The 15,610-nt window shown below is 30.7% G+C and overlaps 1 protein-coding gene across 1 annotated transcript in view; it reads left to right on the top strand.

Moving 5' to 3' along the window:
• LOC147068583 (uncharacterized) overlaps nucleotides 1–15,610 on the top strand; it is a 435,171-nt gene that overhangs the window by 195,783 nt on the left and 223,778 nt on the right. Inside the window, exons 5-6 of the mRNA XM_085953004.1 lie at nucleotides 3,980–4,155; nucleotides 5,291–5,463. Of these exons, the coding sequence (XP_085809130.1) occupies nucleotides 3,980–4,155; nucleotides 5,291–5,463 (349 nt within the window). The remainder of the gene's footprint in view (nucleotides 1–3,979; nucleotides 4,156–5,290; nucleotides 5,464–15,610) is intronic.

The following is a 15,610-nucleotide window of genomic DNA, read 5'->3' as shown; positions in this document are numbered from 1 at the left end:
TATAATAATTATTGACCTAAGAATAAGGTAGTGATTTTTTGAAATACGCCATTTCTTTTGGAATTCCCCAGTGGTTAAGCTACAACATACGGTCGTAGTCATAAATTTCCAAAATATAATTGAAGTAGGGAGTAAAATGATGTTAACGCGCGTGTTTGAACATGTACTGTTTACTGTTTTTTTCTCGGTTAGGTTAGCTCAATTTTGACCCACGCCGAGCACGTCCGCCCTTAAACATCACCATCATATTAGAGCATGTACTATTAGATTGAGATGCAAGTTTTGTGTATACGATGGTTTTTATAAAATATCTATTATTATAGTTTTATGATTCATAATATCGTCTTCAAAACTATTAGAAGAAGAAACTTTGGCGAACTAATTGCATCGTCAACAAAATAATTACATACTGGTAAAAGCATGTTATCTTTGCAAACCATGGAACAATATGTTGTGAAGTTTGCATCAGTAATGGTTTGCATATTATGGCCGGATGAAAAGCAATAAAGGCAGGACCCCGTTAGAATATCACCATAGGCTTTCAAACAGAGGCAAAAGCAGAAGTTGCTTCAGCAAGGTGTCTACGTAATACACAATTATATTTTTATACAAATGAGCATTAAATATGGTATAACATTGATTTAGTTAGTACAGCCTTTACAGTAATTGAACATGTACACTTGGACTTTCTAATTATATAAATTTGAGGGTATTTATATGTATATTATATATTATTATCTCATACTCCATTCTTGTTTTCGATTTAAGGACGACGACATTTATAATAAATAACTAATATATTTAATGTGATGATGAAAATTAGTTTTTTTGAGAACGCAAATAATAGGACATCGTAATAACATAAATTATATATCTTTTATATACATATAATATCTGCTACAGATTGCACAGTCATTGCTCAAAAAGATTTTTGCGCTGTATTTATTAGACGGGGTTTAAAAAAATATTAATATACACTGTAGAAACTCAAAAAATACCATTTTGAAAAAGAAGTATTTGAGATCTTTCAAATATTCTCTGAAAAAACAGGAAATGTCTGGATCTATAAATGAGTCTGTATTTGTTTTTAGAAAAAACATACTTTCTCTCCTTTTTACTTTATTTCTTAGTTTTCTTCAAAATATAAGAAAATGAAATATTTTAATATTTATGAGTTACTACAGTATTTAATTAGGACATTATTAAAAAAAGTTCTAGTTGTTCTGATAGCAAGTTGTTTGTATCGTAACTTAGTTACGACAGTATTACACTGGATTGAACAGTGTTCGAAAAGTAATAATACACTGTAGTTATAAAGCGTCCTGGGATACAAAAGTTTTTTTTTTAATTGAAAAAAAACATCAAATCTAACCATGTTCAGAACTCTCAATTTAAGACTAATTGCGATAGTTTTTTTTAACAGAGGGTGCGGTGTGTGAAAAATATTTGATTTAATGATAAATATATACAAGAGTTACTAAATTTAATCTTCTTTGTCTAAACATTTCAAGGGGTTTATTATTTCGAGTGGAATTAACAATTCCGCATCCCTAAATTCGCTTCTGTCGGTTTATGAATTATAAACTCGATGTCAAAGCCATGTATAATGTTGTTGAAGGTGAGCTGTGCTATGCTGTGCTGTGTTGTTGACAGGACTGACAGGGGCCTGACCGCTGACATTAATGCAGCGGATGTGCATTATGCATGATGAAAATGGATTTCTATTGCGAATCGCGTTTAATTTAAGAGCAGGAAATGAAGGACACACTATACACTCTATCAATAACTATCGAAAGTTAATTCGTATACGTAAATATGTATCTTATGATAATTTTTCACGACTTCACTTTAATTGACGTTCATTTTTAACAACCACCCTATTTGGTTCCTCCACATAAAACCTTTAGATGGTGACTTAATTTTCTAGTTATATGGATGAAAACTAAAAATACAGAACATCGAATGTTGATAAACGAAACATAGTAGATTATTAATTAACTATTTTTTTTATTCAACGAATAATTCATAAGATTTAAGAATATAATATGCTAAGTATTGAACATATACATAATTTTGAAAACACTTATGAGAAAATGTATTATAACCAATATAAAAAATCTTTTTGAAAAAAGTAAGACACCCGCAGGAATCGAACCTGCATCTCTCGGGTTTACGCCCCGTCCGCACATTGTCCACTATGCTACTAGGTGACACACTAATTACGACAAATTTTAACTATTGGCCTTTTAATACTTGCTCATCAGCGTTCTTCCAAATCAAGCTACTATTGGCAATCGGTTTCTGTTTATTAAATCAAAGTAGATACCTACTACTTCAATTACTAACCGACGTCACGGATCTCTCCAATATTTTATGATGTAACTTACTTGAACTTGCTAATAATTTAATAATTAACTATTTATTTTATTCAACGAATAATTCAAGATTTAAGAATAAACCATTCTAATTATTGAACATACAACTTCTGAGAAAAATCTTAAAAAAAAAAAGTAAGACACCACGCAGGAATCGAACCTCTGTCTCTCGGGTATCGCGCCCGCCGCGCATAGACCAATATGCTAAAGCTGCCATACTAATCATATACGTTGAATAAAAAAAATAGTTAATTAAAAATTATTAGCAAGTTCAACTAATTTACAACACTAAAATATCTTGGAGTAATCCTTGACGTCGGTTAGTAATCAAAAGTAATACCTACTTTGATTTAAAATACAAAAACCGATAGCCAGTCATAGCTTAATTTGGAAAGTACGTCAAAGAGTATTATAAGAGCCAATAGATAAAAAAAATTGCAATTAGTATGGCAGCTTTAGCATAGTGGTCTATGAGCGGCGGGCGCGATGCCCGAGATATGCAGGTTTGATCCTGCGGGGTGTTTTACTTTTTTGAAAAAGATTTTTTCTATTCGTTATAAAACATTTTCTCAGAAGTGTTTTCAAAATTATGTATAATATGTTTAATAGTAGGTTATGTTAGGGAGAAAATACCCTTTGTGTGTGATAAATTTATAAATGATATTATATAATCCTCTGCAAGTGAGTTAAATAACAATACAATATTATTCGAAATTACCGACGTATATAGTTTTGAGGATGGAGTTATACCCCGAAATAGATGTAAACATTAAAAACAATAATTTTATAATTTAAAAAAGCTAAAACCGTTATAGTGGAGTTCTACCACATAAATTTCAATTAGCACGACGCATGCAAATCAAAGACAGACTGTCTCGAATACTTATCTAGCTGACGATAGCGGTCGTTTGAATTTTTCATTTAATTTAAACCCAGTGACATTTACATAAAATACGTCTAATTTTTATCAATGTTCTCTTACATTTAAATGCTTCTAGAGCAGTGGCCGCACAATTGACATTGACAATTCTATGGAAACGTCTGGTGGCCGCACCAAAGTTCACTTTTGGTGTGATCGAAAAAATTAAAGCTAAATCTTATTTACTAAAAAAATGGATCAATTTATTTATAGACAATCCATCTCTCTCCATATTTGGTCCCATATTTAACAAATGCGTGATATTGTATACCAATATAAGTCAGAAACGGACTATTTCACACATGATCTCATCACAAGAACACAATCTGGATAATTTGAGCGTGGAAAGAAATTTAACCAATTTCATAATTTTATAAATAAATTTTTGAAATATTATTCTGTGGCCACAACAAAATCCTCTGGTGGCCGCACATGAGAACCACTGTTTTAGAGTTTATATACAAATTGGGAAGACCAATGATGCGTCAAATCAGACTACAAATACCTGTTTAATATTTCATTAATTACTAGCAGAGCCAACTGGCGGCCGCTAGTCTAACTCGCTAGGTCTTGCAGACAGCTTGCCGATGTTGGATAGTAATATAATTGTGAAGTATGCATAGACGAAAATACAATCCACCGTAACCGTATTAATCATAATATATTATTTTGCTTTACCTTACAGTGGCTGTGCAGTAGTGAAAGTTTTAACAGTGAAGCCGCGCTACCTTCGCAAATCGAACAGTCGGTGTTCGAATCCCTGCTTGGAAAATGTGAGACTTTAAGACTAGACGATAAACTCTTGAAGAATTGGTACATACAAGAGGGAACCAACTACAGAATAGACCAACGGAGAGGATGGTATGCAACTTACATTATATTTATTACGCATTTTCCCGCATGACATGCCTGCGTTAAAAATGTCCCTGTATTGAGTACTAAGCCTACATCTAGACCTCGTCTTGTGCAAAGAGCTCAAACGAGAAAAAAATCAACATCACTATAATAATTTATATTATAATATAATTTTATATATTAATATAAAAATCCAAAGTATTTTGAGATTATAATATATATATTATATATGATTTTTTAACCACGCTTAATTCTATTTATTTCAATAAGAAATCATTTTATACAAGCTGTTTATATAAAATTTATTGTTATTCTCATTACATACTGGGGTGGAGTTAAAAAGGTTCCAACATTTTATTTTAACGCTACAACTTATTTAAAAATTACATTCTTATAGTAATATATGAAAATCATATTCCACTTTTATAATATATTACTTGAGCAACATTTAAATTTATACTATACTTATTTTATTTATCACTACCAAATTACAAGCCCACGATGGCCGAGCGGTCACTGTGTCGGATTATAATGTCTAAATAAAACTATCAAACTTTATTAAATTTATTTATTTTACATATTGTGGACATTACAAATTATAAGTTTAAGACGTTCACAACATGACATAAAGCAGTATTATAAAGAAGAAAGAAAAAGAAAAGTAATTATAAGGGATAAAAATAAAAATATAAAAAGAGAACATAATATAAACATTTAAACGCAGTGAAAATATAATTATTCAAGTAGTTCAAAGAAGTAGACCGAATTGGACCGAGGAGACTCTATTTTAATAATTTATAAAATAGTGTCTACCTAAACTCACCTCACGCAAGTGGAATATATCAACAGCCGAAGCAATTTGGTTGAACATAGTTATCGCTCTCCCAATTGGCATCACTAGTGGTAGGTAGGTTGGTAAATTGCAGACTGCAGTATGTAAGCATACCTAAGCGAAAGTCAGTTGGATAATGCCACGGATAGTATCCATACAACCTCAAGTAAAGGAGTCTCAAGAATTTTTTTCTGAACCCTCTCGACCATAAGGCCATACTTCAACTGATGCGGTGCCCAAACAATAGACTCTCTCTCTATGTATGTTTATATTATTCACAATAGCAATTAAAATTGTTTTTATTTTCAGGGACCTAACCAACGACCGAAAAAATGTGTACGAAGAAAGAAAACAAGTGATAGAAGTACTTTCGAAATGTGTGGAGAGTCTCATCGAGGGATGCGATGCCGACAGCCCTGACGCCGAGAAATATGGAGAAATTTTACAAAGCCCGATGGAGAGACACTGTCAAGTGGCACTTGGTGAGTACAACCACAAAAATATATATAAATCTAATGGTTTATTTCCAACTTTTTTGTATTTCACTTTTTACTTCGCTAATAATAGCTCAGTTTTTTCCGAGCTCATTATTTCTATCGTTTTTTTTTTGTGTTTTATCCACCATCCGTATTTTAGAAAGTAAATTATTACTGTAAGTACTACAAAAAAAAACTCTTTGTAGCATTTTTCATACTATTTTTATTGTTCTTCCTAATGAACTACAGTGAATAAATATTTTGCAATATATTGAGTTTTTTTTAAAATTCAAAATCAATCATTGTAAGATAAATATATTTTGGCGTCCACGTTATATTATATTTAAAGTATGTACAACAAAAATCTATTTAAATTAAAAGTGGAGAATGTTTTACTTACTTGATTTCCTAATTTAGGTATATATTATTGACAAACTTCAAATATATGGCGTCTTCTTCAGTTCCATGACATCTTTTGTGCCTTTTGATATATATTATAGCGTCGTGGTAGAGTTAACGGTATATAATTATATATACGAAAATTCGATATTTATTTTCGATTTATTCAATTACTCGTATGGCGGCAGAATGTAGTTGACAGCAGAGAAATATTCAAATAAATGAACAGCCCAAGTAACAAAATCAAACTGCATGACAACAGCGTACTAGACAGGTATCGATAGAGCCTTAATCCATGGCAAGACTTAGTTATCAGCTTGGTGGAAGGCGTATTAAATATTTTATGTTTATAAATACTACTTTCTGACGTTCAATAAACTATTTTTTTTTTCAGCAAATAGGACACAAGATTTGAGAGTGTAACATTCTATATATAGAATATACATTATTTTAAAACATCTCAAGCACACACTAGAAAAAATCATTTTATAGAGAAAAAATACGACACCCGACGGGACTTGAACCTGTCTCTGCTGGATTCGCGCCAGTATGCTTTCTTTTCCAATTAAGCTACGAGAATATTATTTAATTACAACGATTTTAACTAGTGGTTGTTACATGGAATGCTTATCAAATTGCGTTATAATGTTGGCTATCGGTTTTAGTATATTAAATTAAGGTAGGTATCAATTAATTCCTTAATTACTAACCGACGTCCTTCAATTTGTTATGCTTCAATATCGGAACATAGAGAAAATACAAGACTCATATTTATTTGGATGACAAAATTACAGACCTTACAGTGAGTAAACCGTTCTTGTAACAAGCCTGCAGGATTAGGCGCGGTCGACCACGACGACGGAATCTATGCGGTTATGCCATAACCCTGCGGAGCATTATATCGAGTACATGTTCTAACTACATCACAAAGGGTTTCATCTGTTGCATTTTGAAAAGTTATATTTTCAAATTCATTTTTTTTTACATACTATAGTGAACATTACAAATTATTAATTTAAGACATTCATAAGATGACATTATTTAGAAATAAAGAAATATGATATAAAAAGAAAGACATCAATATCAAGTTATTAAACAGTAGAAAAGTGTGAATAGAAAAAATAGAAATTAGATACTTACAATGAACGAACAACGGAACAAGTATACCGAATGAGATAAGCAATCAGAATTTATAAAACAACGTCTACCTATACTCATCCTCACGTATGTGGAATATAATTATCAACATCCGAAGCGATTTGGTTGACCAAAGTTATTGCCTTCCCAACTGGCATCATTGGCATGGCTTAGTTCTGTTCTTTGGGAGAACAAACAATTGATGCTCCCGATTTTTAACATAGTTATCAGGGACACACAAGTCAATACTACCAATAATAGCAGAGTTATTATTTACACCACGTATAAGTCGAAAAAAATACGTGGCAAAATATTGATATCTTCTAGCATTTTTAAACTACAGTATGTAAGCATACATATGAGAAAGGCAATTCGATAAAGCCACGAATAGTATCCATATAATATCATGTTGCTGCTGGAGTATACACCAGTTCAAACACGTTACAATCACATGTCATGGATAACTTGTGTGATCACAAAGATAGAAGCACTTTGTATTAATAATTTACACATAACAATGAACTTATCAAAGCAAATTTATTGTGTTGAACAACTTATTTGATGAACCTGATTTTCGTAATAAAATTGGTTGCTTTTATTTCAAATTTTCCAATATTCTGGTACTAGAAAATCATTAAAGCGAATTAAGGCTTCTGTCGGAAGCCGCAAAAAGCTTTTCCTGTCCGAATGATAAGGCTTTGCCGATCTCAAATTGTTGGGGCCTGCATATTCTTTGGGGAAAATTCCTATGAATAAATTCTAATTATTCATTGAATTAATCAAAAATATTAAAACGGCAAGGTGTATTTCTAGTAATAATTTGTGTAAACATTAAAAATCAAAATAAATATATTTTTTAGTATTGCTATATAAATAATCACCATTCTGGGACATTTTTTTGACACTTTGTATTTCATTTTCAACGAATAATTCAAAACTTTATTCCCAACAGTAGCGTGTGCGGATAATAAATTAATTAGATATTAAAATATTTCATAACTGTTATCAGTTGAAAATATTCTAGTGGACGAAAATGGTAATTATTTGTTTTTAAATTGGAAAGTGAAAAAAAGTACAAAATTTATAATTATAACTTTCATGACTATAAGTTAAGTAATGAATGTTAATTATAAATAATTAATGATCGTTATAGAAAACCTTATTGTATAGAGACGGAGCCTAAATGTATGAAAATAGTGACATAGGACGAGCACTTCCCTCGGTCCGTCACCCCGTCTTGCGCCTCCACCCACCCCCCAGACCCGCTGCGCGTATATCATATGAACAGTTGAAGTAATTTTGTATACAACCTCTAAAAAAAGAGATAGCTTACTAAAATTGTGTTGAAACATTTTTTATATGGAAACCATTGAAGGCTCCGTCTAGAAGAAGATTCAACATTTTTGTATTAATGAAAATATTTGAAACGGAAAAATATATAACAATATACAATATTGTGTCTTAAATAATATTTTCCCTAAAAACACAATTTTATAGGAATTATTAATGGGGATAAGACCAAGTTAATGGTTATCGATTAATCTAACCTGCTACCCACATCAAGTAAACTCAGAAAATTAGAAAAAGAGGACGAGTTTGTATATTTTGGATCAACCAGTAGTGGATAAAGCAGATGTGAAGCAGAATTAAGAAGGCACATGCAGATTGCGAAAAATGAGATGACACGTCTTATATGGAAGGATCGAGGAATTTCAATTGCCATACAAATGGTTTGTGCAAAAATTAGTGTTTTCTATATTTTTATACGGTGTCGAGTCATGAAGAAAGGAAGTGGAAGGCAATTGATGCCTACGAAATGTGGTGTTGGTGCCGAATGGTTTGTATTTCTTGAAAAAAGCATACGACGAACGACTCAATCATTGAAATTCCAAGCAAGGAAACGGCCCTCGACAATGTTTCGGAGACGCATTCTACAGTTTTTTGATACCTGAGAGGCTGGTAGTTTTGGTTAGCTTCCAAGGAAGGCGGAAGGCCTGCAAGAAGCAGAGGACCGAGAAGAGTGGAGACTCTGAACATGACTGGATTTCAGGATGGTCATAATTTTCAGTCAAGAGAGAACGATCAATATGAGAAATATTATCATCATCACTAATCATCTATATACCTAATAATAAAATAATATAATATAATAAAAATATATATAATAAAAAAAAAATATAATAAAACAATTTAGGAATATTACTGACAATTAATAACTTACCAATATTATTATATTTATTCTTCTGATGTTGTATAAAAAACAACACGGAACGTCTGACTAATATGTGAGAACATTTAAGAAAGTTGAGAAAATCTACGTGTCCATACTTGGTAGGTGTGTAACACCCGGGTGAATGATTTATCTGAAACGAACACGGCCAAGTGTTGCCTGCATACATGAAGTCAGAATCGAATAAAATGCCAAAGCCTTATAATATTTACTCGACAGTGATGGAATGAGAAAAAAAGACCATAATACTATATTGTGATGATGACATACCTAAATATTTACTATGCATTACACATTAGTTAAATTTTAAGGTGTGTCTATATGTATTTGACAACGAGAGAATATAGCGAAAATGATTAATTTATACTTTTTATGTTATAGCACTTGATGTTATGTCAATACTAGAAAGTTTTGAATTAACATCTGTAGAAATAATAACAGCATAAATAAAATGGCGACCTGTTTTGGTATTTTGTTATGATGTATGTATATCGTAAAGTTATTAATGATTTAAAACAATTATTATCGTTTGATGTATAAAAAAAACTCTTTTTACGCTTGTAACAAAAAAGTAATGCACTTTTTGATCGCAGTGCAGCCCATGCAAATAAATCTAAGAGCACAGAAGTGTAAATTTACTATGTATAAATTGAGTTTTGATTAATTTTAATCATTATAATATTTCATGTTAGTTTAAATATTTTTTTAAAAAGCTATGTCAAACGGAATCAAAAATATGTGTCGAAATATACAGGGTCCATAAAAGGAATTGTGGGATATAATAATGAAGGGATATCAAAGTATTATTTAATTTAATATTATCATTATATAATTCGTCTGCGGGATCCTGCACAAGAAGTTAATATTATAATCTTTTCTTTCACTTAGAAATTGAATTTTTGAAATATTACGTCTTATTGCGATTGACTCGGACTAAAATAATTAATTTTACAGGTATTCCAGTTACTTTGCGCCTAGTTCGTAGGCAGGATACTAATTTCGTGTCACAGTTATCATGCGCTTGCTTTTAAATATAATTCAAAAACATTCTTGAAAAATTCTATGGTTTCGTTAAAAAAAGAAAGCATTCTATTGATAGCTTATTTCAACATAAATCTAATATAAAATTGTGATTAGTTTGCATTTAGTAGATTAATGAAAAATATGATCACACTATAAGATTATTATTTTTCATTATTAAATTCTTACAGTTATATCAGTTTGGGATAACTTGACTTGTACACAGCTCCAATGCAGAAAAAACCAAATTGAACTCCAACTACAAAATATTTAGTTTTGATAGCTAGTTGCATTTTAAACTACGTACTGGCTTAATAAAAAATAATTTACAATTTAATTAATTATCTGACAATATATAAATCAAAGGACAATATATTATTATATTTCGATGTTGGCAATATTTGTTGTTAGAAGGGTAAAAACCCGATACTGAAACTTAGCAAAGTTTATTCCCTAGTACAGCAATAAACCTTTTGTCTTCCATACAAACATATTGACTTCCTTCCATCGGCACGCAGGGGTTTTTTGTTCATAGAAAATCTATATCGGCCTAATTTATGTTAAACAAGTTTGCTTCTACACATTCTTGTACATCTATCATATTTTATAGCATTTACGTAGATAGGTTTGATAGTTTTTGATTATATAAATACATAGGTCCATTGTCAGTTCTCGAGGACATATTCTAGCATTTTAAAGTCAAACTTTGTTATACACGTTACAGAAATTTTGCCGGCAGAGTGAATTTATTTGATGGGTAACAAAAAACCCCCTTGGTCAGAGTCAAGCCACCAAAGTTTCGGTTGATAGCCGAACAAGCTACTAAATATTATATTATTGAGTCCGTGACAAAATAAAACAGTTTATAATATTCAGTACACACAGATATTGTGGATAAAGTAGATTGGATTAATTATTTAGAGTAGGGTATGGAATTTTTATTAATAATATACAAAAAATCGCCAGATAACACTTAACTTTTAGTGCATCATACATTTTGAAGTATAAACGACAAGCCATAATGGATGCACCTAATAATTAATGAGTAACTCTGTGACTATGTGGGTATGAGGTGGTTTACAGTGATGACGAGAATTCCGTGCGCAGTTGCTATATATATATATATATATTGACGAATATGAAAATGGAGAGCCAATTTTATCGCATGTTGCTCGCAACATAACACATTCATTTTTTCCCCCAAGTATTTTATACTTTGCTTGTTGCTTTCGTCAGAATTAATCAATTGGTAAATCCAGTGTATTTTAGAGCACGGTATGTTTTTGTTTTTAGATGTTACTAGAGATTTTTTAATGAGATTATCCAGTATTTGATCGAAATTCACATGCCATGTCTAAAGTTCAATCGTGTTATATCAACAATCTATCATCCCATGTCCTATAAGCTCATTTTAGAACGCGTCCTGAAGAAATTTCTTCGATGTCTTTACTTTAAATCATTTAAATATTTTACTTTCGATAATTTGTCAGATGATTATTTTCCGACTGCCTTTCTGCAAGGCATGCTTACTTTTCACTCTCTTGACTCTCGTCGGTCTCTTCTGATATTGAAACACTTTTTCCTGTTATCGCGAGGGATGGTTTCCAATCCTGGTGCCCCAATGAATTAAAATTTACATGCGCCTGTCAATTATCTACGTAGTCGCAGCCATGATTTATTCTGGATTGAAACCCTTTCCTCGTGGCAAGCCTATCAGGCACCATTAGCGAGTGGTGCAAGATTAGTAAATGCGCTCCCTAAAGACATAGACATTTTCAATGATGTATTTTGCATTTTGTTTTTGAAACTGTATTTTTCTGTATAAAATTGTATGTTTTTTGTTTTCAAAAATTATATTTTTCTGTATTAAATTGTACTTAAGTATGTTTTAGTATTTTTTTTGTTATAATTATTATTATTATTGTTATTATATATATATTTATATATTTCTATATTCTCTTCTTCTCTCTTGTGAGGGTAATGTTTGACTTTTAATGTAAATCTCATGTTGTGTACGTCTTGAATTTAGATTTTTTATGTCCACAATGTTTTGTATTCTTAAATAAATAAATATCACGATTTATAGACTTTGGAACTCTTTTCTATTAAGATTGTGGGTAGTGCATAACTAAATTGCAGGCTCAAATTTTTACCGAATTTGAGTTATTACCTATACAAAAATGCCTATCTACATCATTCATCTATAATGTAAAGTATTGTACGTCCAAATATCACGATTCATTGCTCTTCGACTTTGGACCATCTTGTATTGAGATTGTGGGTAGTGTATAACTAAATTATAGGCTCAACATTTTACCGAATTTGAGTTATTATATACAAAATGCCTATCTACATCATTCATTTATGCTGTAAAGTATTGTACGTCCAAATATAGTATTTTGGAAAGTATTGTCTCAAATATAGTTCAACCGCGTAGCCTTCAAATTTTTTTTTACATCAAATATTAGTATTTTATTAATAATTCAATGAAACAGTGTTTCTATTAATTTATAAAATACAATCTAAGCAACATAATTATTTCGAATTAGTTTCTAAATTATTTATTCAAATGTCATCACGAATTTTAAAATGAAATCATTATAAAATGTATAGACTCACCAAACGAACATAAATATTTAATTTACGTTAAAAAAAACATGACGTCTCTTTTCATTAATGGCTCCCTGGGGTGTGCGTTTTGAATGGGACAAATTGGTTTATAATTCTGATACTTTTATAAACTCCTTTCTCGCAATTCCGTATCAAAATTTGTATGCTGAAAAGAAAGACGAAATGGTTTTGTAAAAAATAAATTACATGGATTAGTAAAATTTGAATTTTTTATAATGGAGCTCATTTAAAAGTTGTAGCGTTTTTTTAGAATTTTAAATGTCTGTTATTATAAATTCATTATGCTGCCAGTGAAATAATTGTCTATTACTGATTTTATTCTAATAACAATGAGCAAAGAAAGAATAAATTAATATAATTTTATATAATATTATACTTACTTCTTTCTGAATTTTCTTCATTTAAAACGTTCTCTTTTAAATATATATGAGTTATATAAAATCTAAAATACATCTATTAATAATGTTATATTTAGATGTGGCAATTATAACGTTTTTTTTTTTGTAAATCATTATTCTTGTAATACGTACATATTATTTACATTCCAACAAAGAGTGGATTTTGTAATTTAAAAAAATATTTATTTATTTATAAAAAAAGAGTATTACGGCATTACAGCTTTTGGCCAATGCGCCATAATACATAATACATACAAATATATAAAAATATCTTAATTACAAATAACAACTAATATGACAAGAAAGAGGAAAAGACAGCATGTGTAAATATTAAAGAAATATGATAATATATACAATTATAAATTTATCCTATTTAAAACGTCTAAAAACATTATACAATTAATAAAAAACAAATCAACCTTTATGGTGCCATCAAATAAGCTAATTGCACGATACACAGCATCATGAAACATAACATCTGTCCTGCGACGAGGTATCTTGAAGACCGTGGAGCTGCGAGTGATATTGGTGGGAACATGACAATTAATATTTGCCAGTATATGCGGATTGTAAATGAACCCACGAAGAAGTAAAAAGAAATGCTTTAAAAGAACAATCACTCTTCGGGTAGACAGGGATTGCATTGATAGCATACCCAGAAGAAAACGAGTCGGGAAATTCATTTTATTGTCATTATCATAAGGAAAGAGCCCGTATGTTCTTAAGTAGAGAAATCTAAGAAATCTATTGTGGACTCGATCCAGCTTAATTGTGTGCATGAACCTATTAGGACTCCAAATAATGCTGGCATATTCAAGAATACTCAACACAAATGATACGTATAATGTACGTAGCACTCGGACATTTTCAAATGATTTTGAAACCCTCATAACAAAACCAAGCATTTTGCTAGATCTAGTACTGATGTTAAGAATATGCTGATTGAAAGTGAACTTTGTATCATACAATACTCCCAAATCTTTTATCTCCGTTACCCTACTCAATATTATACCAGACAATGTGTATGGGAACAATAAGGTGTGCCTTGAACGATTGAATGAAATAATATTACATTTGGAGGTAGCGAATTCAAGTTTATTTAAGATAGACCATTGCGAGATAGCATCTTAGTCAGACTGCAACATCGCACAGCATAATGGGGTTTCAATAGTTCGAAAAAGTTTAAGATCATCTGCGAATAGCAAACAAAAAGAATTGGTTATAACTTTGACAATATCATCAAAAAATATTAAAAACAAAATTGGGCCAAGATTTGAACCTTGAGGAACACCAGAGTTTGTTCTCAATATATAATCATAATAAGTAGTTACTTAAAAGTTACATGATGTTTTTATTGAAAGCCCTATATATATATTAAAATAAGCTACTTTTGATTATATATAACATTTGTCATAGGTTTAAAATTATTATATATTTTACGTGATTCGATAACTTAATTAATAGTGGGCGGTGAAATAGTTAACATGCCTCTGTTGTAACTTTTGTCTTGTCTTTTTAACTCTTTATTCCTTCTATCTAAATGGACATTAAAGCAATTATTGTACAACAATAACAGCAAAAAAGCTATGCTAAATGACCACAAAGCCGTCCTAAACCAACTGGATTAAAGAATTTATTATTTTGCTTATGACAATGGAAGTCGATGGAAAATTCCGGTTGTTTTTTTTTGTTTATGGTTAGGTAGTAGCGATATACTGTCCACCCTAATAGCACTTTTTGTTCTATATCTCTTCTTATTTTATCATTGACAGTTTTCTTTTATTTATATATTATTATTGGCATTCGTCGTTAGGACATTTTGAATAATATCTAGACAAATTAGTTATCCAGTGATACCCAAGAGGAATGTCTGATAGCTAGATCAAAAAAATGGTTAAATTATGCAAATATATATATAGAAACACAATATACTGAACCGATGCGAATGGAATCAACTTAGAAATGCCTTCATCTGATGATACTAATCATTATTGTGATACTATATATTTTTACATACATAATTTTGAAAATACTTCTGAGAAAATATATTATAACCAATAGATTTTGAAAAAAGTAAGACACCCCGCAGGAATCGCACCTGTATCTCTTAGGTATCGCGCCCACGCACATAGTCCACTATGCTAAATGAGTCATACTTAATTACGACAAATTTTGACTAATGCTTTTTAATACTCACTGAATCGCTTTCTAAATTGAGCTATATTGGCGATCGGCTTTTGTATTTGTAAATCAAAGTAGGTATTACTTTAATTACTAACCGACGTCACGGATCACATCATTTCATCACACAAGATTTTTTGTTGTAACTTACTTGATT

Source organism: Rhyacophila brunnea, unplaced genomic scaffold (genome assembly GCF_057557595.1).
Source record: "Rhyacophila brunnea isolate RB1 unplaced genomic scaffold, BYU_Rbru_1.0 scaffold_3, whole genome shotgun sequence".
Classification (NCBI taxonomy): domain Eukaryota; kingdom Metazoa; phylum Arthropoda; class Insecta; order Trichoptera; family Rhyacophilidae; genus Rhyacophila; species Rhyacophila brunnea.
This window is presented reverse-complemented; position numbering and strand designations above follow the sequence as displayed.